The sequence below is a fragment of the Crocodylus siamensis genome, chromosome 2 (genome assembly GCF_052110815.1).
Source record: "Crocodylus siamensis isolate JL-2025a chromosome 2, ASM5211081v1, whole genome shotgun sequence".
In the NCBI taxonomy this organism is placed as follows: Eukaryota; Metazoa; Chordata; order Crocodylia; family Crocodylidae; genus Crocodylus; species Crocodylus siamensis.
In genome coordinates this window covers 163,959,709-163,984,607 of record NC_143396.1, presented here as the reverse complement: position 1 = coordinate 163,984,607, position 24,899 = coordinate 163,959,709, and the positions used below count along the sequence as shown (strand labels likewise).

The window sequence follows — 24,899 nt, the reverse complement described above, 5'->3', positions numbered from 1 at the left end:
TAGATTTTATACATGGATAGTTAAAAAGCACAAAAAAAAAGTTATGGTTTCCCCATGCACAGAATCCAAAGGGGGGGAGGGGGGAGGAAAAAAAAAAAAGTCAGGGTTGCCATATTTACTTGAAATCCAAGACAATTGCTAGGCTTAACAAAATTCATCATAAAAAAAAAAGGCAAGGCTAGTCTCCAAAAAGAAGAAGTGTTACCCAAACTGGTATCATTGACTATGGATGTCACCGATGATTAATTCATTGCTATACAATGAAGGACCAAAAATTTGCTTTATAAATAAAGGCTTTAAAAAGCTATTACCATTCCTTCCCAGCTGTACCATTTTGGAAGGGGGGCAGGGATCAAAACAAAAGACACATGCAGATTAGCTGTTATTTAAATTTCACTAAGACTTTAATTTCAAGGCTGAACTCATTCCATCTTCAGGGGAGTTACCAGCTCCTGCAATGAAACATGAAGTTAGATTTTTTGCATGAGGGAGACTATCCATGGACTGCAAGGTAGGGTAGCCTGATTCAAGTGCAATGCCAGCACCAAGTTAGAGAGAGTTGTTCCACACTCAGCTTAAGTATGGCATTAGGCCATTTGACAGCTTGTGATCACACCATGTTTGATCAAAGTCTTACTTCACAGGCCAATTGAAGGAGTGCTCTGAACCTTACATATTCCCCATTAAGGAAATCTTGGAGGATGAATTTTAGGGGCTCAAGCAGCTTGCTAGTATTAGTGTTCAGGACTCTGGTCCCAACTTGCCTAGGTCTGGTGGCCTTAAATGGAGTCAGCTGCATTGCAGCTCTTTAATGAGGCTTTAAAATTTCTTGTCCCAGCAGCAGCTTAAGAGGGCTTCTACTTGGTGGCTTTTAAAGCCAGGATAAAAAAAATTGACCACTTTAGTGCTGGTAGAAGCAATGCAATGTTCGGGGAAGGAACATGTCTGCTCTGCTCAAGGCTTCTGGGTTGCCTACCTGCTCTGCAAACTGGATTTAGGGCTAGGATGACTCCTCACCTGTTTTCCATCATAGGCTTTATTAACAAATGTTGAGACATTTGTGGCAATGTCGTCTTCCTCTGGTTCACTTTCCCGGTGATAGGAGGTCAGAGCCCTAAAGGAGGCTGTGCTGGAGGTCCTGCATTAGAGTAAAAAAAAAAAATTTTATATATATATATATATATATATATATATATATATATATATATATATATATATATATATATATATATATATATATATATATATATATATATTCCTGAAGCCATATTGCACTTAAGCACTTGTAGATCCTATTTAAACAAGGGGAAAGTTGCTGAAAGATTCTCCTACCGTTGGGACTATGGGCCAAAAGTCTATTGCATTCAAAGTGAGCCAAAAAATTGCAAGGCTGATTTCTAAAGGGGAAGTAGCATGTACTCCCAAGCAGTATTAGTACCCAATACACTATTAAGTTTAGACAGGCTACAATAATCTTATCAAAGCTACCATTGCAGTAAGAAAACCTACCAGAGGTTTTGGTAGCTCATTTGGATACCCTCTAAAAGCATTGGTGTCAAAGACATTAGTACTACCATTTAAAGGAGTAGTGCCACAAGTTTGGGGGGGGGGGGGGTTTGTGACCCCTCCACCTTCCCCCAAAGGTGAGCCAGGTTCAACTGTGGCAAGCAGCTGCATACTCCTAGGAGGGTCTATACAACTGTTTGATGGAATTGTCACTTTGACCTCCTCAAGCTGTAATAGCATGGATCATTCAGTCAAACCTTCTTTCTACAAGACTCATAAAAGTATACAAGGATATGGATTTAAAAAAAAAGTATGCATCATGTATGGGTTACAGTCAAGTGCTCAATACAGCCTCAGGAAGATAGTCTTGTTGATTCATGACCTGTGGTCTCAACCCTTTTGCCTCATCCCCAGCTGGTGTGCCTACATGGGTTTTAGTCAGGAGATCCTTACCTTTCCAAGGTACTTTGTCTTCTCATGTAGATAAAAGCTCCCACCATTGCCATGAGGACAAGCAGTACTACAAGAATGCTCAGGATAATGGGACCAGCTGCAGGTTTGACGGCTGGCTCTTCGCAGTGGTCACCACTGTATCCCAACATGCAGTGGCACTTCACCATGCCATCTTCAATGGTGCAGTCTCCTCTCATATTACATGTTTCACTACTGCAAGGTTGAGAACCAAGGACCCTTTCAATGCCGAGAGATGGAGAAGGCTCTATATGCTCCCATACACGTGGAGTAATCTTGTTTTCCCTATGTAGGGAAGGAGTCTGTACAGTTGAAGGCTTCCTTCTAGCATATTTTGTCACCTCTGGGTGCAAATATTTGGTTTTAGTGGTGGGTCTCTTGGTGGTGGTTAGGATACGTTTTGGTACTTCTTCCTTCTTGCCTGGCCTCTTTGGTAGTGGTACTGTTGTGCTGGGTTTCTTCTTATCTTGATAGGTGCCTAAGAGGAGATGGTTAGTTTTAATTTGATATTGAATATTATATTGTTGGCTAAACTGAAGATCATTTTACTGGTCTCCAAGTATTATTTGGAAACTCCCCAATTACATTGGGATAGGCAAGCCTATGCATCAGGAATAGCTTTTGATATTTACTGTGTGCTCATGGGTTTGTCAAGCCCTTGTCTTCTCAGCTATTAAGAGCCACTGACACTAGAACAATTTTTTGCTAGTTTGAAATGTTGAGACTACCAGGAGGTTCATGGGACACTACATCCTTGATCAAGGAGTCAAGTGATTTGTGGACCATAGTTGATGAAGCCCTTTATTGCCACTTAAAGTATGTGCTCGATATATAGTTGATTTTCCATAGTGCACTTCCAAAGGTCTGCTGCATGCTAAGTGGACTTGTCTACTCATTAAGTGGGAAAAGCTGGCAGTACTTTGATCCTACCCACCACCCCATGAGCATGTGCTGTTGGGTTACAGCTCAGGATTGAGCAATAGCAACACCAGCCTGCTAGCTTAAGCTGAAGGAGTTACTTACAGTCACTTTCATCAGAGCCATCCAAGCAGTCAAAGTAGCCATTACATGCTTGCTCCTTGGTAAAGCATTTCTTGAAATCTCTGCAAGCCTTAAGAGGCTCAGGACATGTCACAGTTGCAATGCATTCAGTCCCATGCTGTAGATTATAACCAGTGGAGCATTTACAGACCCTCCCTTGTGGTGTTGCTAAGCAGATTTGGCTGCATCCACCGTTGTTTTCTGAACAGCCATTTGTACCTAACAGTTAGGCAGAATAGTTAAAGTTGTTTTGACACTATACAAAGTTATGGTCCAGATGAAATACTGGTGGCATGAACACATGTCCTTCCATCCCCCCCTCCCCCCAGCTTAAAAAAAAAGAAATAGGAAGAACCCCAGTAGGTGAACTTAAGAGTAAAATGTATTGTTCTTCTGTAAAGAAAAGCTTTATACTCTCCCTGAAGTATTCTAGTCCAGATCTATCCTTTTAGAAAAGGTAGTTAGACTTGCCTTGCTGTGTGAACTTGCTGTATATCTTTATGTCCATGATCTTCCCATCCACTTGAAACCACCAGTTCTCTGTTGCTTCTAGTTTGCTGTGCCACACTCTTGTAGCTGGCAGACAGAATATAAAAGAGAGTTTAGAAAGGAAGACAGATTCCCCCCTTGCAGAAGTAGCAATCTAACTCGGAACAAAAGCCATAAGTTGGCAGTGGACAAGTCTACCTTCTCCCCCCTTCCTTCCTAAGCACAAAGTTGTACATTTGCTTAGAAAGTGAGCCAACTGTTCTTGGCACCCCAACATGGCTCTTGAGTTGCTAGACTGCACACCACCCCCACCTTGACACCAGTTAACTGCATCACTGATCTTACCATTGTTAGTGGAGGTTGTCCAGACCATCATGCCTTCCCCAATTGTGAAGAGCAAGAGGCCATGCAGCCCTCCCCGCACTATTCTGTATTTTGAGCCATCCAACTGAATGCTTTCAACAACCCCTTTCACTGCAAGAGGAAAAGAATTGTTAGCCTTTTGGTGATACGTGAAGTGCAAAAAACAGGTGCTGAAGTTTTCAGTGGCAAATATACATGCTAACTAGCAGTCCAAAGCTCCTGTTCATGACATGACAGGCAACTTGCACCCTACCTCCAGGAAGGAGGAAACCAAGCCTTGGCTTGATCCTGGTGTCCCAGAGGGCTAGACTCAAAAAAAAATTATGTACAAGTTTCATTCAGACAGAAGGATACCCTTCTTCTGCTGATGGAAAAAATACCAGTCCTCACATTTGGAATTTAATATTCAGCTAGAAGAAATAATTAAAGTTACTTCGCCAGCACTGTCTAGATCAGATTTTACCAGAGCCAAGCCTGTTGTACTTACTACGGTCAGCCCAGTAGAGCCGAGTGCCCAGGTCTGCAAAAGTCAAGCCAACAGGAATTTGGGATCTCCTCCAGAGCACCATCCTTTTGCTGCCATCCATAGCAGAGCACTCTATCTTTGGGGTAGCCCTACGAGTCTCAGAGCCTAGGTCAATAAAGCACATCATTCCAGTTGGTGGGTGCAGTGCAATTGCAACTGCTTTATGGATCTCTTTGTCAATCAGTGTCAGATTATAACGGCCATTTGAAGTTACTACTTGAATGTATGGGTTCTGGCTGCTGACCCAATATATGTTGCCACTCAACCAGTCAAGAGCAAGAGATATTACAGTGCCTTCCACTGGCACTACTTTCTTCCAGTAGAGTTTGCCAGAATCCTTGATTCTTAACAGCCTTATGTGACCACCTTTCAGCTCTGCAAAGTAGAGTGACTGGTCTTTCACAGCATAGTCCATTGCCGTCAGATGCTCTAGGTTGATGAGAGGTAGAGTACCATGTTCAGGAAGAGTTGTCCCTCCTATTGTAGCTGGCAGCTTTTTCAGGTATACCTGGAAGACAGTAAAGGCAAAATATTTTTGCAATGCTTGCAGTTCATAGTCTATTGCAGGCTTCCAAGACCCACAGATATCTAATCTGCCTACTCCAAGTTGCATGGTGACCCAGGAATTGTCATAGCAAGTAGAAGCCAAAATTTTTTAAGTGGTGCTATAAAGATCCAAGTGCTATCTCCCCATTATGCTGTACTTCAGCATTTGGCAGTTTTTTGGGGGGTTTTCCCCCCCCATAAGGATACAAACACTGTAGGTTTGCTTGCCTAGAGAGGCAGTATTAAGAAAAGGCAGCTTGGTTGTTGTTTTTCAGGCTACAGTATATTTCCTGGCTCATGCCAAAGGCTCCAAGAGTAGTTATCATTTATCAGTTTTGGATTCAGACTGAAAGACCGAGGCATGGCATGATCAAGGAAGTCTCCCTGCACTCAGCCTATTTTTAGCAGAAGGTTACCTGAGTAATAGCTGTTGAAGCTACTAGGAACAAGAATGCAGAATCCTTAAGAGGAATGCAGTTTTTTCTATCAGCAAGCACTAGTTCAATTGGGCACCGACAACTTCCTTTGTGTTTTGGATTCAACAGACAAAAGTGGGAGCAGCCAAGTTCCTTACAAGGGTTTGGTGCAGTTGGTTGCAACATTTCATGCATTACCTAGAATAGTTAAAAATAGCCATAACATTATATTTGAACAGATGAGAGTTGCAGTGCATCTTCCAATCATGCCCCAAACAAAGCCATGTATGTTACTGCTTTAAGCCATGGCCAAGTAGGAGCTGGGTTAGGAGGCAGACTTTAAGCCAAGATGGCAGCCAAATTTGTTTTAAAAAACAAACAAGCCTTCAGAACATGCAATTAGTTTTGCATAAATTAAGAAGTTTAGACTGAGTTGATCAATGCACTATGTGGTGTTTGTCACATTCTCAGTAAATGAGTCTTTATTCCAATCCTTGTGCAAGCTCATTACATCCACAAGGCCCCACAGGCCATCTAGAAGACCACTTGTATGTACAAATGCAAAAAAAAAAAGAGGGTACTAGAATTCAAGTGAATGCTCAGAGCAATGCATAAGACCTTAGACCACAGTTTCCAATCAGAAGGCTGGCATCAGTTCTCCTTAAATAAGTGCAATGGGGTGGGCAGGAACAGCAGGTTGTTTGAGACACCCAGACTGTCCATAGAAGGCTTAGGTGTTGACACTTACAAATATGCAACCCTTCCCCACCCCATCACAGGGAATCTGTTTGGCCTAGGCCATTAGATAGTGAGTGAAGCCTGTTTACCCATGACATGTCCTTGTTTTTCATATGCATACAAACCATCTTTATCCTACCACCTGGTGCGATTATGCCAAGGCAGTTTTAAGTGGGGGAAAAAAGAAAGTTTCAGTAATACCTTTAGGCTATAGGGCTGTCCATGCCGCTTGATCAATACAGTCCTGTTTTTACCAGTCTTTTTGTTTACTTTTTGTACAGTCCTTGTCTTCATCTCAGACCAGTAGATATCATCTTCAAATACAACTACCGAGAAGGGACTCTTGATCTGGCTTAGTTGGAATACCTAGGAGAAGCATTTAAAGAAAGGTTGTGCATGTGAAATAAGCAAGTTTGAAGGTAGCTATAATTTTTTTTTTTAAAAGACAATTTTGATACCTTTATGCCACTGCCATCTAGATTGGCAGAGCCAATGCTGTGAAATTTGTCATCACACCAGAAGATTTTCCAGCTTAGGAGGTCAAGAGCCAGACCAGTTGGCCAGCCAAGCCCTTGGTCAATAAGTATTTTCCTATTGCTGCCATCCATGCCAGCTTCTTCTATTTGAGGTTGGCCCCCTATTTCAGACCAGTACATTAACCTAGGTCAAAAGAAATGGATTGTTCAGTTACTGTTTGACAAACTCCACCCCCCCTTGAAACAAAACACAGAAAACCCCCAGCCAGATAGTTAGTATGCAATATGGCTGCAAGCATCAGTTCTCAATCATTTCTTCTTTTGGCAGGAAGAGCAGGGGAAAGGGGGTGGCAGCATGCAAGAGGTAGTCTTACTGAGAATGGTACCATTTTTGCTCTACAAGAAGTGCAGAGGCATTAAAGAGCATTTCAGTATATAAAAAAGGTGCTCAGGCTAGCCTAAATTAGAGAACCAAGTCTTAAATGCCTGTCCCCCCCTCCCTTTAAAAAAAAAAAAAGGGCCTATATCATGTTCTGAAGCTAGGAGTGCATGTGTAGCTTTGACCACCACTTACAAACAGCCAACACAACACTAAGCTGTTTGGTTCCATCTACAGACTTGTTTGGAAGCGTTGTTCCAGCCAAAATCCCACACCCTACTTCCAGGAAGGAATTTGTTCAGAGGCATGTCTAACCACTGGCCTCCAAAGTCAGCCTTAAGTATGGCAACACTGACCCTAGCAGGTCAGTGCTGTAGTAGTCTCCCCCCACAGCTGTTCCATGGGAAAACTTAATCTATTCATAAAGATAAAAAGACCAAGAGACTGTTGTGCATCACCGCTACTTTGCAACTCAAGAACAAAGAGAGACTGTGGGTGTACACACTGCAGATACAGTAGAGAAAAGGGTAGGCTGACCTAGGAAGTCATGGGCTTGGTGTAGTTCTAGTTCTCAGCTAGAGTTTGGAACATTCAGTGAACCAGTTAAACTCAAGACAGCTGGTATGGTCTATAGCTCTTACCCATTCAGTGGATGGAGCACTAGTGATCGAGGCTGGTCTAAATCCTCATCTAGAACCACTGTGTACTCAGCATTTCTCTTCCAAGGAGCACTTAGTTGCATGGCCAACAGCTGCCCTACAGTCCCATCAATCCAGTAGAGATTCCTCCCTATCCAATCTACTGCAATACAGTCCGACTTGATGCCTGCAACAAGTAGATACTAAAAAAGTTACCCCCCCGAGTTTTTTTTTTTTTAAAAAAACCACCCCAAAAAACACAAAGGTAGTGAAATAGAAGAAGTACTTCAGCAGGATGTCAGAAGATGCAGGGTACTTTTGATAGTTTGTGCTTTCTGTGCAAGTAGTGCTTCAGGAGCCCTAAGTGATTGACACAGCCTATTTGAACCCTACTTGCACTTAGAGGGCAGGCAAGTTCCTTCCCCAAGCACCTGACTTTACAGACACTGATTTTACCCAAGGAGCAACAGGACTCAGTTTCACATCCTGGACTCCATAGCACTGCAGTTTTCAGAATAGGGTATTTTTGGATGGATGGGGGGCAGGCTGGGGGTGGAATTCAGCCAACTGTTGTTTCCCATGGGGTATGGTGCTTGAGCATTATCCATGTTACACCACTTTCAGCTCCTATACATGTGCAGAGAGGCTACTTCAAAAAACATGCTGGAAGTCCAACACTCTGGAACACAGACTCAAAATTAGTCAAGTCTGCTGGAGTGCAGAAGTCAAACATGCTCCAAATCACATTAGCATCCGTGCCAAGAGCAGTGGCATGGCACTTTTGTGAAACTAGTGCTCAGGGAGCTTTAAGTACTCCAGCAAATTACATGCATTAGTGTCCTTATACCAAAAAAGGTGGTCAAGGGCTTTGAATTATCATGGCTCACTAGAGTGCCCACAGCATCCTGGAACATATCTAAACACAGCAAGTATCAATTACAGCCTAGCACACTTTGCCAGCAGCTAAGGACTTCAAAACTGCTAAAGACTAGTTTTAGACTTGCATTTACTTCTTCCCTTGGCCCCCCCCCCAGTTTAGTTCCTGCTTTTTTGTGGGGGCAGCTATAACAGTTAAGCTGACACTCATCTTCTAGCCTAAAAAAAAAAAAAAAAAAAAAAAAAAAAAATCTGCTTGAGCCAAGACTCCCACTGCAGACATTTCTTAGTAGTAGGAAGCTGTAGGAAAATCCTGAAAAGTGGTGATGAAGTTAGAACTAACCTTTCACAAGAGTTCCCTTTTTCTTGGCATCCATTGATATCCATTTAATACTTTCTGCATTGAGATCCATCCAAAAGACCTTCTTTTCTACCAAGTCATAGTCAATAGAGAAGATAATCAAGTTCTTGTCAGTGCTAGCTAGGATATCATCTTTCAGACTTCTCAATCCATAGAGCAATAGGTCAGACTGGACTGCTACAAGCAACACTGGCTCTGAACCTGCCAAGACAGAATCCAATAGGCAGGAATTAAATTTATTTTGCTTGTTAAGGCAGCCTCTACTTTCTCCCCACCTTAAGTTTATAGGTCTGGCTACAGTACTGCTGAACTACTAAGCATAGGCCTTGCATACTAGTATGGGAGGTGGTCAGCAACTGGCTGTAGCAGCGTAGCCTTGCTGCAAGGGTCCAAGACACTTGGAACAACCCTCTTCCAGGCAGCTAGATTCTATAGCAGAATGATGGGTTCATCTCTGGCTTGGAGGCTGCTCCCCCCTGATGAATGAGCAAGCACTAAAACCCAGCTTTCTAGGAATATCAGTATTGTAACAGCCCCAGTGCTGCATTAAACACTGATGCCAGAAAAGGAGAAATTAACTGCTCAAGAGAACCCACCTGGCTGTGGGGCAAGCTAGGAACAGCCCAACTGCCATCAAGTCAAGACCTGGACAGTTCCATCATATGGACATTACAGCCTTTGGGGTACTGGAGGAGCTCAAAACTTAACCAAAAAAGTAAGGGCTGATGCTTCTGGGGATTAAAAGGAGCAAAGATGCTCAACATTTTGGATCGAGTTGGAGAACATCCGGTAACTTGAATCCAAAAGCACAGGAATCCTAGTGGGACAGGATCTAGCTAGTGTAGCCACCTCTGCCCACCTTCAAGAGCAGGTGCCAGAGCCCACTGAGATCAGAATGGATTTGGTCCCTTTGGAGGAGCAATCCCAACTAGGCATGGCTTCCTAAAAAGGCTTAAAAAGGGCTGAGCCAAGTTGACAAGTGTTTCTATGTATTAGGCACTAGGTAGAGAGCTTGTTTCTGGGAGCTATATAGCCCTCTAGCCCCCTGCCCCAGTGTTCTGGGCACTGAATTGATCTGGGGAAGGAAGGGACAGAAATCCCTTACCTGTCACTTTGCAGGTGTGGTCATCCGGTTCCAGCAGGTAGCCAGGGTGGCAGGCACAGCTGTAGGTACCATTAGTATTGACACAGGTCTGGCTACAAGGGTCATGCCCTAGCTCTTGGCACTCATTGATGTCTCTACAGGAGAGGCCATCATCATGCAGTTCAAATCCCTTGTGACAAGTGCATCTCTGAAACAGGAGCAGCTCATCAGCCTACTTCACCTTTAGCCAGCACAAGACTTCAGTACACTAGTCAGTCATTCAGGGCTCATTTTGGACCAAGTGAGGTTCAAAGCTAGTCAAATGACTAAGAGGGGCATTTGGACAGCCTCAAAAAAGGAAGAATAAGAGGCATGCCTGCAGCAAAACAGGATGGCTTTACTTCCCTGCTACAGACAAGGAAGCAAGTCAGCTCTGTCCATTTTACTGCCCACTTCACTCCTGGAGTTCTGCCCCTCAGGTTCAACAAGAACTTGGCTGACAGTTCAAAGTTTGGAGAGCACAGTTCCTTAATTAAGTAGCCATCTCCTGCCTCCTTAAGTGCTCTATTCTCTGCTCTAGCTTGAGGGAGAGGGCATGAATGAGGGAAGAAGGGCATCCTTAGTTTAGTGCAACAAGTGCAGGTAGGGCCCAGGGGCGTGGGCTTCTACTGCCTGAAGATATAGTGGAAGCTGAGATCTGCCACACCTTGCAAGTGCCAGAGAAGTAGTTCCATAAGCTACTGGCAGGTGGCACACCAGCCAAGATCTGCCCCCAGGAATATCTGGGGGCATAAGCCTTTTGGGAATTTATAGGACTTGGACTGGTGTCACTTACAGGCCACATCTTGCTGGTTCAGTCTTGGAAAGCAGCTACAGATTAGTACTCCCTTAAAATGTATTATAGACAGGCAGGTAAAGTGGGCAATTATATAAAACCAAAAAACACACTGAAGTGCCAGGTAGGTGGTGTGCAGGTGATCTTTTTAAGAAGGAGCCTGCTTTCACTTAACTTGGCACACCTGGGAGGGTGGGGAGAAGCCAAGCAGAATCACTTGGCTTGATAATCAAAATCAAAAAAAGTGACCAAAAGCACTGGAAATACAAAAAGGTGGGTTTTGGTCTTTTGGAGGGGAGGGAAAGGGGTTGGGTGAAGCAGCTTCCCTTTTACTCACAGGTCCTCCAGGTGACTGGTAGCAGATTTGAGAGCATGGCTTTTGACATGGCAGAATACACTTATCACCTTCATCTGACCCATCTGTGCAGTCTTTCCTGCCATTACAGACCAGGGTGTGGTTGAGGCAGACACTTGTTTTGCACTGGAACTCATTATTTGAGCACTTTGCAGGCTGACCTGTGGACAGAATTGTGTTTATGGACTGCCCCACATGGGATGGGGCTAGACAGGTCTGTTGCTGTATAGCAGCAACAGTGGTGGCAGTCACCCAAGTTTATAAGAGTTCAGGTTTACCCCATCATTAAGTAGCTCTCAATTCTTTAGTTATTGGCTAAAAACCATGTACATCCTATTTCCCCCCTACTACAATAGAAAAAAAAAAAAAAAAAAGGAGTGTCAGTTCTGTTCTGCCAGAAGCTTGTACTGTGGGCAAGGGTTTCCAGAGCAGGTAAGAGTGAGCACCAAGGCCTATGATCTACCAGATTAAGGAGCCAAGCTCCGCTTCCTTTGAAATAGTTCTGCAAAACTTGGGTGGGAGCAGCTACTTTAGTAATGCAAGCAAAGAATGCTAGTTTTAGCCAAGCACTGTTAGGGATTAGCTCTGCACCAAGTTTGTTACAGGTGCAATTTTAGTGCAGTTTATTTCATAGTACAAAAAGCCACAAAACCCCCCCAAAACAAAAACAAACAAAAAACCCCCAAACTTAGGACCAGACACTGCAGTATTTATGTTGTTCTCATCTGGATTTTGGGAAGTCTCACTGTTTTTGACTAGATCACAGCTGCAGTAGACAAGTCTATTAGAGAAAAAGGAACATCTAGGCATAAAGTTGAAGATATAGTAAACCTAAAATTAAAAAAAGTTTTGTACCATTTGTGTGCAAGGCCTAGACCCGAAAGATTGCTTTCTACAAAAAAAACTCAAAGAAGGGTAGTCTTAGAATTGCACTAGAGGAAACTTAAGAGCTTGCTTACATCCAGTTTCATCACTTCCATCTTTGCAGTCTCTCTCCCCATCACAATGCCAGACATCTGGAACACACTCCTTGAAATTAGTGCAGGACCACTGCTTTGAACTACATTCAGGTTTCTCATGCTCACAGTCCTGTGGATAGAGAACAGCTTTTTGTTATAGTACCTTGGATGCATGCTACAATGGATTGATATCTTTCATTACCCAAGTGCTCCTGGCAAGAACAGTACATATTGCAGCACAGCCATTAAGAAAGAACCTAAGAACTGAGGTATGAAGAGACCTGCTACTCCATGGACAAGTGGACCACAGCATTTGATGTTAAAGTTCCAATAGATCTCAGAGCTTGTCTTTTGACATTTGTTTGCTTCTCAGCTGCTACAAGCTACCTTTTAGAGCTCAGAAAGGACATGAGGGTGTTAGTTCACAATCTAGTATGCCTCAGAACTGGCATAACCAGGACAGACTCCACTTACAGCTCTAAAACTGGATTCTAAAGTGAATCTAGAGAACCCACTGGCCAGTAAGTCCTGCAAGTTACTATTTTCCATACCTGCTCATCTGATCCATCTTTGCAGTCTATGTCATCATCACATATCCATTCTTTCAGGACACACTCGCCACTTCTGGGGCACATAACTTCTCCTGATCGGCATAGCAGTGGCTTGGGGACTGCACAGTCTTCTTCATCAGAGTGGTCCTTACAATCATAGTCCCCATCGCAGTGCATGGAGTAAGAGATGCACTGGCCACTCCTGCACTGGAATTCAGTCTTGCTGCACTCTTCATGAACTGGAGGAGAAGAGAGACTCTGCTTAGTTTAAGATGGGAAATGTAAAAGTGACTTCGGCTGCAATGAAGTTTTGGTATGCTGAAGTGGCAGCATTAAAGAACAAAAAGGTGCCTCCAGCAAGCCATTTAGGGAAGCACATATGGCAGGTTATAATTCTAGTTTAAGAGCAGTATTGTTGCTAGCATACTCATCCATCATTATGATGGATAGATCCCCATGCCTGGGATTCCCCAACCATGTTTACTGGCTCAGAAGCAGCTTTGTTTCTTGTCTCAGTCATTCAGCCTAGGGTAGTGTAAGAAGTGTTTCTGCTTGGTGAAGCCATTAGTTTTGCAAGTAGGTTAAAAGGACCCCCACCCATGCCACAAAAACAAAGGTGAAAGATTTGAGCTTAAGCTCTTCACTGCTTGTTGGCTACTGGAGAGAATCCCTTCTTCCCAGAGGGATTCATAGCCCTGGGACAATCTAAAAAATAAATTTTTAAAAATTTCACTTTTTAAAAGTAAAGTTCATACTCAACCACCCCTCACTACATGGGCTAAATAAACTCAAGTCTACTTATACTGGTCTTACCACATCCCTGCTCATCTGCTTGATCAAGACAGTCTGGGTTGCCATCACACAACCAGCTCTCTGGGACACAGCGCATGTTGCCATCACAACGCAGAGCACATTCTTGTGTGGGCTTCCAGCAGTTCAACTCATCTGAACCATCAGGACACTGTTGTACACCATCACAGTGCTCGCTCTCCTCAATGCATTTGTTCCCACTCAGACACTTGAAGACTCCTAGAATAGATGCAGTACTGTCAGGCTGCTTTCACTTTTTTTTTTTTTTTTTTTTTTTTTTTTTTAAAGAGAGAGGGGGAGGTGCCAAAAACAGGCCATGAAGTCCTATTCAGGAGTGACCTTATTTAGCAAGCACTGAAATCCAGTGCTGCGGGAGGAAGAGGATGGGCTGGAGGTTTCTTCCTAGGAAACACTGGACTTGAGGGGCATGCAGGCCCCACAGTTCCATAGTTACTCAGAACCTACAAGTGCTGTAGTATTAGAGCAGGTGGTAAGCCGTTATGCACATGGAAAGTTAGCCCATGTGAGCAGGGGCATGCAACACTGTTCTTGCTTGTTAAGAGCCACTGGATTCTCCATACACCCAACTAGAGATGGTAGGTTACTAGTTGGTTGGGTCACAAGTAAGCCAGACAAGAGACAAGTTTATGGCTCATGTCTAGAGCCACTTCCTGCAGATTTGCTCTTTGTTTTAAAGCCAGTGGGCAGACAAAGCAATGCTGGCAGTTTTCTAGGTTTAGTTCTGGCTATTAGAAACCAATAGCAAGATGTTAGTGTTTAAATATTAAGCTGAAAGGATTCAAGGGACAAGCCTCATTTGTAGTTTCACATGCTTCCAAGAATTTTTTTTGCCTATCCACACTAGGAAGTAGGTCTTATTTTGACTATGCCTGGAATAAAGGTCTCTTTTGAAAAGAATGTTGAGGCTTAGGCCATTAAATCTCCCTACCTTAACAGCACTAGTAGTGCTTGAGTATCCAACATTTAAACAAACATGTGTATACAATACCTGGAGAATTACAGAACTGAGAACAGTCTTCTTCATCAGAGCCATCCTGACAGTCCCTCTCTCCATCACACCAATACTCATTTGGTATGCACTCTTTCCCATCTTGGCAGGGTACAAGAGTCCGAGGACAAGACAGAAGGGTTAATGCAATTGAAGTGGTTGTTGACTTTACTGTTGTGGTAGCTGCTGTGCTCTTTTTGGTAGTAGTTACTGTTGTCTTCAAAGTCACTGGTGCAAGTGTTACTTTGACAGCTGGCTTTGGAGAAGAAGTCACTGGTACAAGTGTTACTTTGACAGCTGGCTTTGGAGAAGTCACCAGCTCTGGCACTTCAGATAAAAAAATATATATATGAATAAAAAAAAAAAACCCCCCAAGAAGTAGTTTTACAGCTTGTACTAGAAGTGACACTGAAACATCAGCAGTCTGTAGATTACCTCACTTAAATCCCCATTCCCTTCTCAATTTTTAGAGACCCCCCCACCCCCCAATCCAGAGCTTAAGCAGGTGGATCAACTCAAATTATAGACAACAGCCAAGTTAAGTTGAGAAGCCCAAGCTATTTGCTCCACTACTGGCATAAGTGAGACCCTTCTAGTTCACCAGCACCTGACCAAACTAGACTAAGTTAAGTGACTTCTAGAGGCTCAAAGCCAAGTATTGCCAGAAAGCCAGATGCCCATGATTAGCATTTCTGAGAGCCAGTTTAAGCACTTTACTGATCAGCTAGCAGCATCCCACCTGCCAAGCCTCACTTGATGCAGATGGTACTTTTTAGCATTTCAGAGTGTTGCAATTGTGCCCCTGGCTAGAGTCCTCCATGTAGGGTTCCCCTGAATATGCTCTAGACAGGCAGCAGTAGGCTTTAGCTTGGAGGTGCTACCCTTTCCTCTACTTCAACTGAGAGCGATGAGTCCCTCTGCCTACAGCCAAGTTCCTGACCCTAGTGACAGGGATATTAGGTTGCCTTGATCCTGAAAGAGGTCTGAATAGCAACTTCAAGACTATTATGTAGCCTGTCCTAAAATAAATCCCTCCCCCTCAAGTTACACATCTTTGTTACCAAAGCTGTCTAATAATACCTCGAGCAGGGCAGGTCTGGGGGAAAACTATATGGGGTACCCCTACTCAAGTCAGAAAGACTTGGCTTTGAAGCTTAGCCAGCACTAAGCATACATTAAGAACAACTATTGCAGAGCAATGGAAGGTTTACCAGTCTTCACTTCTGTGGCCAAGAACACAAGTACTTCCTTTATGTTGGCTTCCTCCATGCTGGTCAGGACCTCCATCTTCCTTCTGTCCCAGAGCAGGAGAACAGTTTTGTTGACCGACACCAGGTAGGGTTCATAAGCAGCTACTACCCCATGCAGCCAGCTTTTCTTCAGTGTGTCCACTTTATTCTTAGCAAGGCTCAGAGCCTGCAGACCTGTAAGAACAATAAGGCTCTTGCACATGAGACATGTAAAATGTAGAGAGGTACTCAATATGGTATGCCTCAATACTAGGGAAGTCATCTGTCTGACAACCCTTCCAACCCCACTAGAGCAGGAGTAGCCCTGGCTTCTCACAGGTTGTGGAGCACTACTGTGAGCATTCAAGGTGCAATAGTTTGTCACAGTGTACCAGAACTGTTAGTCAGGAAGACAATATTTGGCCAAGTCTCATTACATTTGTCTTGCAACATACAAGTTTACCAGGACTTTAGCTTAATAGTCAGATGCCCTTATGTTAAAAAGTTAGAGGACAACTCCAATCCAACATTGTTTCTTGCTCCAGCCTATTAGTCAGCAGCACAGAATCCCAAGCCCAACCCTCCTAGCTGCTCCATTTTGAATGGATGGTTTGCCAAAAATGCATCTGCCAGAGGTAATAAGAAGAATCGAAGGCTAGTGGACTCAACCTGCTCCAAGTGCATTTATAAAAATCAGAAATTAGGCCTGGCTTGGATCAGCCGAGACAACCACTCCAGGCAACAAATAGATCTCAGGTTAGTGTTGGATTAGTCTCTACCTACAAAGGTAAAGGAAAAAAAAACCCATCTAGGTGTTCCAGAGTGGATTTAGACTCTGTACCACCAAAAGCAAGGCAACTTGGTGACCCAGACTGCTTGGCTATTACCAGCATACAGAGTGTCCACTATGAGCACTGAAGGGACTCATGTACTAAAAGTGGAAAACCAAGTAGCATACAAATAAATTGTTGCCATGTCCTTTTTCCATCTTCTCCCCCAGAGCTGTTTGAGGAACAGCAAGTCATCAAGCCTTTATGCATGATATCACTCTAGTATATATATATTTTTTTTTACCCAAGTTTTTTGAACTCCAGAGAAAGCTGAATGATCCTGCATCTAGGGTAATATGAAGGTCATCTGACCAGGTTATGTTCCAGACATCCTGCATACTACCACTAGTAAGGTTCATCTTCTTGAGAGGTTTTCCACTTTCAAGCCAGTAGAGAGATGCCCTCTGCCAGTCTAGAGAGAGGTGCCATATGATGCTCTCCGTATGGTAGAGTGTACTTGTGACCATGTCAGCAAGTCTGGTAACTTTAATGTAATTCCTATTACAAGCTAGCCAGTATATGGCTCCAGATGATACATCAATTTTAGCAGAACAGACTGCAGAGAGAAGAAAAAATTATAATAAATTAGGAGCTTAGAGGCACAGTCCATTTTATTAGATTATGTTCATTTACAAGAGCAGTCACCCCATACTGTGCATGCAAAGACTGTTGCATGACAGGATCAATATACCCTTTCTTGTTGCAGTCTGGATGGACTCAGAGCTGCTTATGGCCTTTGGAGCTTTATGTCTGCAAAAACCAAGACAACCACTTTTGGTCTCCCAACAGTACCCCCTCAGCTTCAAGTCTGGGTACTACTGTCTAAGCTCCTGCCCAGCTTCTTCGTTCTCTTAATTTTGAGAGGGTCATTCAGGACAGGCTTCACATTTTAGACATCAACATCATTTGATCCATTAGGCTTTGCAAGCACTATGTTCATGCTCCTCTAGGATGGGAGAGTCAGCTTCTCACCTGGTAATCCAGTTTGGATAGTTTCTCCTCTTCCTGGGTGCCCAGTGAAGCGTATTAGTGTCCCTTTGTTATTGGTCCAATAAGTGAAGTCTCTCTTCCAGTCCACATCCTGCAGATGGAGATTTTCCCACTGCTCTTGAGCCATTGTCTTGTTGAAAGTCAGACCCTTGGGGTCTACTTGCAGGAAGTAGATCTTTTTACCAGTTGTATATACAAGTGTCAACTCTGCAGAGGTTAATGCCACAAGTTATGCAAAAATAGGGGTGATCAGTTTATGTGACCAGGCTGGACTAGTAATAACCTGGTGTGACTACCACTTTAGCCATGATTAATGAGGAGGCTAAGGAAAAAAAAAGTGAAGGTCAAGCCAGGTCTGTACCAATTGCTTTGGAGGTCACCATCTTGTGCATTTGGTTGGCTAATCTGGACATCAGACCAAGGCAAGATGCGATTTCAGAAAGGACTAGGGCAACAGTGCATGTGAAACTGGAGTTTGCCTTTGAGGAGAGAAAGTGAACATGGACTCAAGAAAGAGAGGCCTGCTTACTTGGCTAGGTCACTCACTTGCTTCTAGATGCAGTTGTCACATGGGATGGGGATACTTCAGGCTGACAGCAAGATCTTATTGTTTATAGACAAACAAGTAGAACAAAGTTTCTGCTGGCTGTTTGTGTATAGCATCAAAATAACCTCTGGGTCCACTTGAGTATGGCATGATCAGCTGTTAGAGTCCTTGACCCATCAAGCCATGTGCAGGTGTTGCACACACCTAAGACCCACATCTTATAAGACTGTAGCAGCCTGCAGTAGTGTTTTCTAGTGGATATAAAGTCTAGGTTTTTAAGACAAATCAGTCTTTTACAGAGCTAGTGGCCTGTAGCCTTATAGTGCTTAGAGATTGTGACAAAACAGCCTCCTGAAGCCTCTCCCAGGACTATCTAGTCCTTCAGATCAGGAAGGAGAGATCCTGAAACTACCTGTAGCTCTCAGGCAGTAGTAGTGTTTAGCACAGCTGCTTAGCAGAATTTGCTAAACCTCCCAACAGCTAACTCAGCTTAGAGCCAGACATGTGAAAACAAAAAAAAAAAAAAAAGAGCTTATTGTGGTTGCTAGTCTATGTAGCACAGCTTAGGCTTCCTACTCCGTCTTTGGAACAGTAAGTAGGCTGAAAAACTGCAGCTAGATTCCCCAATACCAGCTTCCACCCCTCAGGACAGCAGCTGCCTTGTGGAGCCTGGACTGCTCTTAAGCCAGGCCACACCCATTCTGAAATGGCTAAGGCAAGCACTCAGGGAGGGGGCATCTCATACTGCCTGCAGCTGTGGTGCTCAAGGTCAGACAGTCAACCACCACATCATCCACAATGGCCTTTATGGCCCTCCTTTAGGCACTCTAGGAGTTAGACATTGACTACTCTACCTGTTGCTGGCCTTCTGGCCCATGATTCAAATATGAGTGCAGTGATACTGGCTTCATGAGCAGCAGCTGCTCAGGCTTCCTAGCCGAAAAGTCCATTCAGGGCTACACTTTAGAAGGCACTTTCCATCTAGTAGTCTCAAAATGGAAGTTACAATAATCCTGCAAGTGAATGGATGCCCAGCTGCTAGGTATGTGGTCATTGAAGTATGAAAGCCAAATCACCCAACTGTTAGCTCTTAAAATTGGGACAGATTTGGCCATATTCTAGTAACAGATAGTGGCTGGTTTCAGGATGAGGCATGTTTAAAACCCCCACTCCATGTATTAAGTGGCCTACTTCAGAGAGTCAAGGACATTCATTTGTGCCTGTGGAGTAAGAGCCACTGTGCATAGCCTCATCTAATCCTACATTCACCTTTGAATATCAGGACTCCTATAGCCTATCCAGAATGCAGAGGGGATATGCTCCATTATCCACAGGATACTGTTCCTATTCCAAGGGATTTGGCAGGTTAAACTGCTTAAAAACAAAAAAGCCACACACCTCAGCCTCAAGACATGCATCTAGGCTTACCTGTACATTTTCCAGAAGGTAGGAGGAACATGCCTTCTGGACAAGCACACTTGTAGCCTTTTGGATGGACAGGTGACAGGAGGCAGATGTGACTGCAAGATCCTGGAGTACACGTAGTAGTGTTCCCTAGTAAGAGAAGAGGTTAGGGGTAGCAGTTCATGAGTCATGAACTATCATAAATGTTGGTGAACAGACATGAGAAACTCTTGTTAAATTGGTTCTGTACTCTGCTGGTGCCAACCAGAGCATGCCAACTTCTTGTTCCAAGGATGCCCAGCCTTTTCTGGAGCTAGGCTCTCCCTATTTAATCCAAAAAGCTCTCCCTGCCCCTTGGGTCACTCAGGCTCTTGCCTTTATCATAATAGTGTGCATCTTATGCCATCTATACACAAGATGTTAGGCTAGTAAGAGACCCAATGCTGACCATCTTTGGTATTATTTCTACCAAAGGCAGCTCCTCTAGCTGCATAAAAGGGCTTTAGAGTAAGATAAAGCTCTTGGAGACTTAATTGTTTAAAAACCAAGCAATCCAAGATTAAGTTAATATTAGCTAAAAAGTGGGCAAGAGGCAATTTTTGCTTAGCTGGAGGATGGAAGATTCAGTGTCATCCACTAGGAAAGAGAAAGAAGTGACCTAGGACTGGAGCTACTAGTTAGTATTTTCAAGTACTATTTGCTTAGAGGCACTGTATGGAGTAACACTTAACTAGCCATGGAAGCGAGTTGGAGCAACATTGCTCAAGGTGACAGTGTATAGGGACTGGGTGCAGCTGCACATCAAGTGCCACAGCAGCTACAATAAGTTGTTCCCTCCCATTTGGGATTCTTGCTCTCAGGATGCAAGGACATACTTAAGAAAGCAAGGCAACTCACGTGGAGACTGTTGCAACTCATGCAGCACTGTGAAGGCAGAGATGGAGGCATTCAGCAGCACTTCCATTTTCTCTAGGGAGTCCCAAGAAACAGACACAAGATGGTCTTCATTTGCCCAGAAGAAGGTGCTTTCAAATACAGCAAGTCCCACAGGGTCTTGATGACTCGTGAGCATCTCTGGAAAAGTGTGTCTCCCACTGCCATCAATTTTTATGGTTTCAATAGACTGAAAGGAGGGGAAAAAAAGGTTAGAAGATCTGGTATGTTTGGGGATCTGGCATGTTTGGGGAGGCAGAATGGGTAGTATAGGAGGAAGGATTGATTTGGGAGGCAAGGGATCTTACTTGCCATTTCAGAGTAAGTGTGTTTTTGCTTTGATTTGGTCACATTGTATAGAGAGGCACCAGACCAAAGCAGCAAGGCAGAGTGCCTTGGAAAGTAGCTTTGGAAGGACAGCCTGTATGAGCTTTTGGAAGACTGATACCAATTGGCAAGTTGTTTTTATCCCCTCCATCTCCAAGACTATAGGCTTTATGCCATGTAACAAGGGCAGATTGGACAAGACAGCTTAACATTTTTGCTATTGGAAATATGAGACTCCTATAAAATTGGATGTCAGAGCAAGCTCCCTGCATAATTAGGGTCTGCTGGGAACACAAAAATAAAAACCATGCATCATGTGCATCAGCATCCCCATGTTCAGAAGTAGCAGCAGCATGCTTTAGTTCAAAGTGCCCTGCCACCATTTTTTTTAGTGCAGAGGATACCCATACATGTGATCAGGTGTTTTTAATTAGCATAGCTTGCTAGTTAAAAGTAAGCCTCCCACATCATGTGGGAGACTGCCTATGGTTTTCACTATACCTCTTTGTATTCACTGATCCAGTATAGTCTGCCAGTTACTGGATCGAGAGTCAGGCCCAATGGTTCTTCCATGGGGACAGCAGCAAGCACTCGTCTGTCAGAGCCATCCATTCCTGCTGCTTCTATCAGAGTCCTGCCCTTGTCACCACGATTCACCCAGTACATGTACCTGCAAGGGCAGTTACAAGAGATGCTAGAAAGCCACATAACATGTACTTCTGCAGCTACTTCCAGCTTATTGTGTATGAGTGAAAAGAACAAGTCAGGACTAATTCAGCTGCCACCCCTACTAGAGTGGGGTAGGTCTTACCAAGCAACTCAGCCCCAGAACCTCTCTCCAAAATGCATTCTGTGCATGACTGCAAGTGGTAATTCAGTCTAAAAAGATGATTTAGATGATAGATTCTGCTTGCTACATCTAGCCAGAAGGACCCAAGTTACTACAAGTGCTTTTAGAAAACATCCAAGGCTAGTGGTAAACACTTCTGGCAGTTGTGCCTATGATTTAGTTCACCTTTTCTCTGGATGCAGAGTCAGTTGCTCTGGTACCAGCTTCTTTTCCAAGACTTTCACATATCCCCGATTATCACTTAAGCCAGTACAGATCATGTGAGGGTGGCTGCTGGCCCAGTATAGCTGTCCTGTAAGCCAATCCACTGCTATGCTGTTCACTTCTCCAACATCTAGGAGACATAAGAGGGTTGTTAGGACTTGCATGTGAGCCCTGTCCCCATGGATAAAAAAAATAAAGGTTGCTCAGCTCAGGGAGAGGCTCATTTGAATAGGTATTTATGAAAATGATGCCAGTTATACCCACTTGTCCTTATTGGTCTGAAAAGTCTTAAACCTTGCTTGGCTAAGTTTGCTGTAGTGGAGTTAGTACTAGGAGTGTTACTAGAGATGCAATGAAGCTGCCAAGTGCAACTAAAGGGCCCTTAATCTGGAATGGCTTTCTTCAGCTCTTAGTGGGTAAACCCCTGTACAATTCATTGGTCTTATCCAATTAAAAACCAAAACAAAGAAAAAGGACCACCCCAGAGATCTTAGTGTCCTAGCTTCTTCTCTTCAGAGAAAGATCCCCATTATCACTTCACACAAAAAACACAAACACCACCACACAACAGGCCAAAAGTACCATGTTATAGAGGCATTTACCTGGGTAGAATAGTGTACTGTTCTTCCCAGGCATATAGATATACATTTTTCTCTTTTCATCCACCCAGTAATAAGTTTCTCTCAACCAGTCATAAGCAATAGCTTCAAGTGTAGTCTTTGTGGAGATGAGGGTTTGATAGTTATGAGTTCTCACATTCAGCACAGCAAGGCCATGGCCTGCAGCTAGCAAGATTTGTGTGGCATTGTCTACAATAGAAGATGAAGTTAATACAATTACAATTCTATTGATATAGCTATGGGCAGCTCCCTCCAAGAGTATAAAGGACATGGAAGAAGTATGGTGCCACCCACTTCAACCTGACATTGTGGTGGCTGGAGCCTTCTAGCTTCAGTAGCCTTAGGCTAGAGACATACATGAAATAGGCCAGAGGCTGAGTGGATAGATGGAAAGAAGCCCATCCCTGGAGCAGGTTTGGTTTAATACCAGAGTTGGCTGTTGATTGGCATAGTAAGAGGGGAAGAGTTTAGTAGTGAGTGTGCTAGAAGCTACTGCATGATCAGCAGCAGCACTGCTGGTGTTTATGCTATGGACCCATCCCCTTAGCTACTCAGTGGGGCTTGGAATTAGTTACTCTCAGTAGTCACTACACTACTATATATTTGCAACTAGAGCAGTGGTTAGTACCAGCTAGGAGTCCAAGTTCTAGTGACCACAAGAGTGTTATTTAAAAGCAGTAATGCAGAGACAGTGTACATTCACTAGAGCTGCAGCAGTTTGCACAGAGATTAACATGTTCAAAGTTTTAAAAGCCATGCAAAGATCAGCAACTTTGACAAAGCCTTCTTGAAAAGCAAGATTAGAGAGAGTCTCTCTCCTCACCAGTTTGATAGTTGGCATTCCCAGGGGCAAGGTCTAGTCCTGGGAGCACAAGCACTTCCAACTCAAGGCTAAGGCATTAAAAGCCAGCCTTGTTAGACAGGCTCAGGATAGTAGTTTCTGCATTACCACAAATGCAGATGGCAGAGATTGAGCTCACAGCCTTTCAGCACCTCCATTATGTCAGGAGACAAGTTGGCCTTGGATACCAATTGTTACTCTAGCTTAAGGATTCAGCCTTTTTGGCAAGGGGATAGAAGGAAGAGATTGTCCATCTAGTCCTAGATGGAAGTTCAGCACTAGCTAGTCCAGAAGTATCCCTCCCCTTCCCCATAGGAAGAAGTGCACTTGTTTGGACATCTGTAGTTGTCCATCTATGAAAGATTAAAAGTACTCTAGTTGTCAGCCTCCATAATGATGCTGGCAATGTCAGCAACAGCTACCAAGCCATCGTGCCATTACTGTCATCTAGTAAGTTAGGGTCTCTTGGTTCATTTCCTATAGGAAGTCTCATTAGAGCTGGACTCCAGCAGTTAGTGCTGAAAGGAATACAGCCCTATTTGCATGTGGGTTACCATACATACCAGCAGCCTTGCATGTAGTCCCACTGTGGAGCCAGTAGCCCTGCATACAGCCACATGTAAAAGAGCCAATGGTATTCTGACACAGCTGGCTGCAGGGATTATATTCCAGGGCACATTCATCCACATCTGTAAGGAGACACAAAAAGGCCAAGCAGCTGAATAGTAGTTATTCTAAGCACACTTTACAGCCTCAAGATAATCTACTGTAAATAGTTTCTTTTTTAAAAGAAAAAACACCCAACACAGACAAAACACACCCCCCCACCCCCTCTTTAGCCAGAATGCCGAGCTCAGTGGGCTGGAACTCAGGTAGGTTTAGGCTTATTATATGGAGGTGGTTAGTTAGTTCTTATGTTTGTACACCTCACCTCCACCCTCATACCTCAAGCCTACTGCAGTTCAGCCAGAAGGCCCATGCCTCAGGATGGCTAGACAAGTTCTACACAAGCTATATGGACCAACTTGGAATCTTCCCATTACTGCAAAATGGGATAAAAACAAAAACCACACACCACACACAGGCTTCCTTCTTAAGAGAGGAGAGAGAGAGAAAAAAAAAAGGGGATATTAAGATCCAGATGCAGTCATACCAGTACAGTTCTGTCCATTAACATGAAGCTCCCAGCCAGCACCACATGAGCATTTTACACCCCAGTGAGTTCCAGTACATTTTCCCTCACAGCCTCCATTATTTACAAAGCAGTTTTTGCCTGGGGGGAGAGAAAAAGGAATAAGAAATCTTGATAGTTTAAGTTGTTTGAGGTTCATACTATATGGTGTATGGGTAACTAGCATGTCATCTCCATTTAAAGAGACAGGCATGATTACATACCACAGGTAGTGATCTCATCTGTTCCATCTAGACAGTCTCTCTCATCATTGCACATAAGTGACTCCATAATGCACTTCCCCTCATCACATTGGATCATGCCTTCTGGACAGGATGCTGTGTCAGAGGAAAAAAGTCAGTTTACTCCAGAGCTGGATAGGACACTAGCCACAGAGCAGATTAAGTACATCAATGTATTGGAGGCCATAAGCTATCCCTCTCTTTCTCCCCACAACTCTGGGGGTCTGCATTGTTACAGAGAAACAGCCTAAGAAAACCCCTCACAAACAAGCCTCCTTCCTC

General features: G+C 43.7%; 1 protein-coding gene across 1 annotated transcript in view; it reads right to left on the bottom strand.

The window, feature by feature from the left end:
• Positions 1-422: 422 nt before the first annotated feature.
• The window catches only part of LOC149871030 (low-density lipoprotein receptor-related protein 2-like), a 30,448-nt gene continuing 5,971 nt past the window's right edge, over positions 423-24,899 (bottom strand). The window contains exons 5-33 of the mRNA XM_090034543.1: positions 24,600-24,713; positions 24,358-24,477; positions 23,768-23,893; positions 22,346-22,552; positions 21,705-21,873; positions 21,191-21,359; positions 20,327-20,552; positions 19,454-19,579; positions 17,461-17,685; positions 16,733-17,044; positions 15,641-15,853; positions 14,430-14,756; positions 13,424-13,639; positions 12,611-12,849; positions 12,060-12,189; positions 11,083-11,261; positions 9,932-10,118; positions 8,809-9,027; positions 7,593-7,776; positions 6,555-6,756; positions 6,298-6,462; positions 5,359-5,556; positions 4,358-4,904; positions 3,853-3,981; positions 3,490-3,594; positions 3,001-3,237; positions 1,960-2,455; positions 1,018-1,138; positions 423-452 (exon numbers count right to left, since the gene is read on the bottom strand). Coding sequence (XP_089890669.1) covers positions 423-452; positions 1,018-1,138; positions 1,960-2,455; positions 3,001-3,237; positions 3,490-3,594; positions 3,853-3,981; positions 4,358-4,904; positions 5,359-5,556; positions 6,298-6,462; positions 6,555-6,756; positions 7,593-7,776; positions 8,809-9,027; positions 9,932-10,118; positions 11,083-11,261; positions 12,060-12,189; positions 12,611-12,849; positions 13,424-13,639; positions 14,430-14,756; positions 15,641-15,853; positions 16,733-17,044; positions 17,461-17,685; positions 19,454-19,579; positions 20,327-20,552; positions 21,191-21,359; positions 21,705-21,873; positions 22,346-22,552; positions 23,768-23,893; positions 24,358-24,477; positions 24,600-24,713 — 5,918 coding nt within the window. The remainder of the gene's footprint in view (positions 453-1,017; positions 1,139-1,959; positions 2,456-3,000; positions 3,238-3,489; positions 3,595-3,852; positions 3,982-4,357; positions 4,905-5,358; positions 5,557-6,297; positions 6,463-6,554; positions 6,757-7,592; positions 7,777-8,808; positions 9,028-9,931; positions 10,119-11,082; positions 11,262-12,059; positions 12,190-12,610; positions 12,850-13,423; positions 13,640-14,429; positions 14,757-15,640; positions 15,854-16,732; positions 17,045-17,460; positions 17,686-19,453; positions 19,580-20,326; positions 20,553-21,190; positions 21,360-21,704; positions 21,874-22,345; positions 22,553-23,767; positions 23,894-24,357; positions 24,478-24,599; positions 24,714-24,899) is intronic.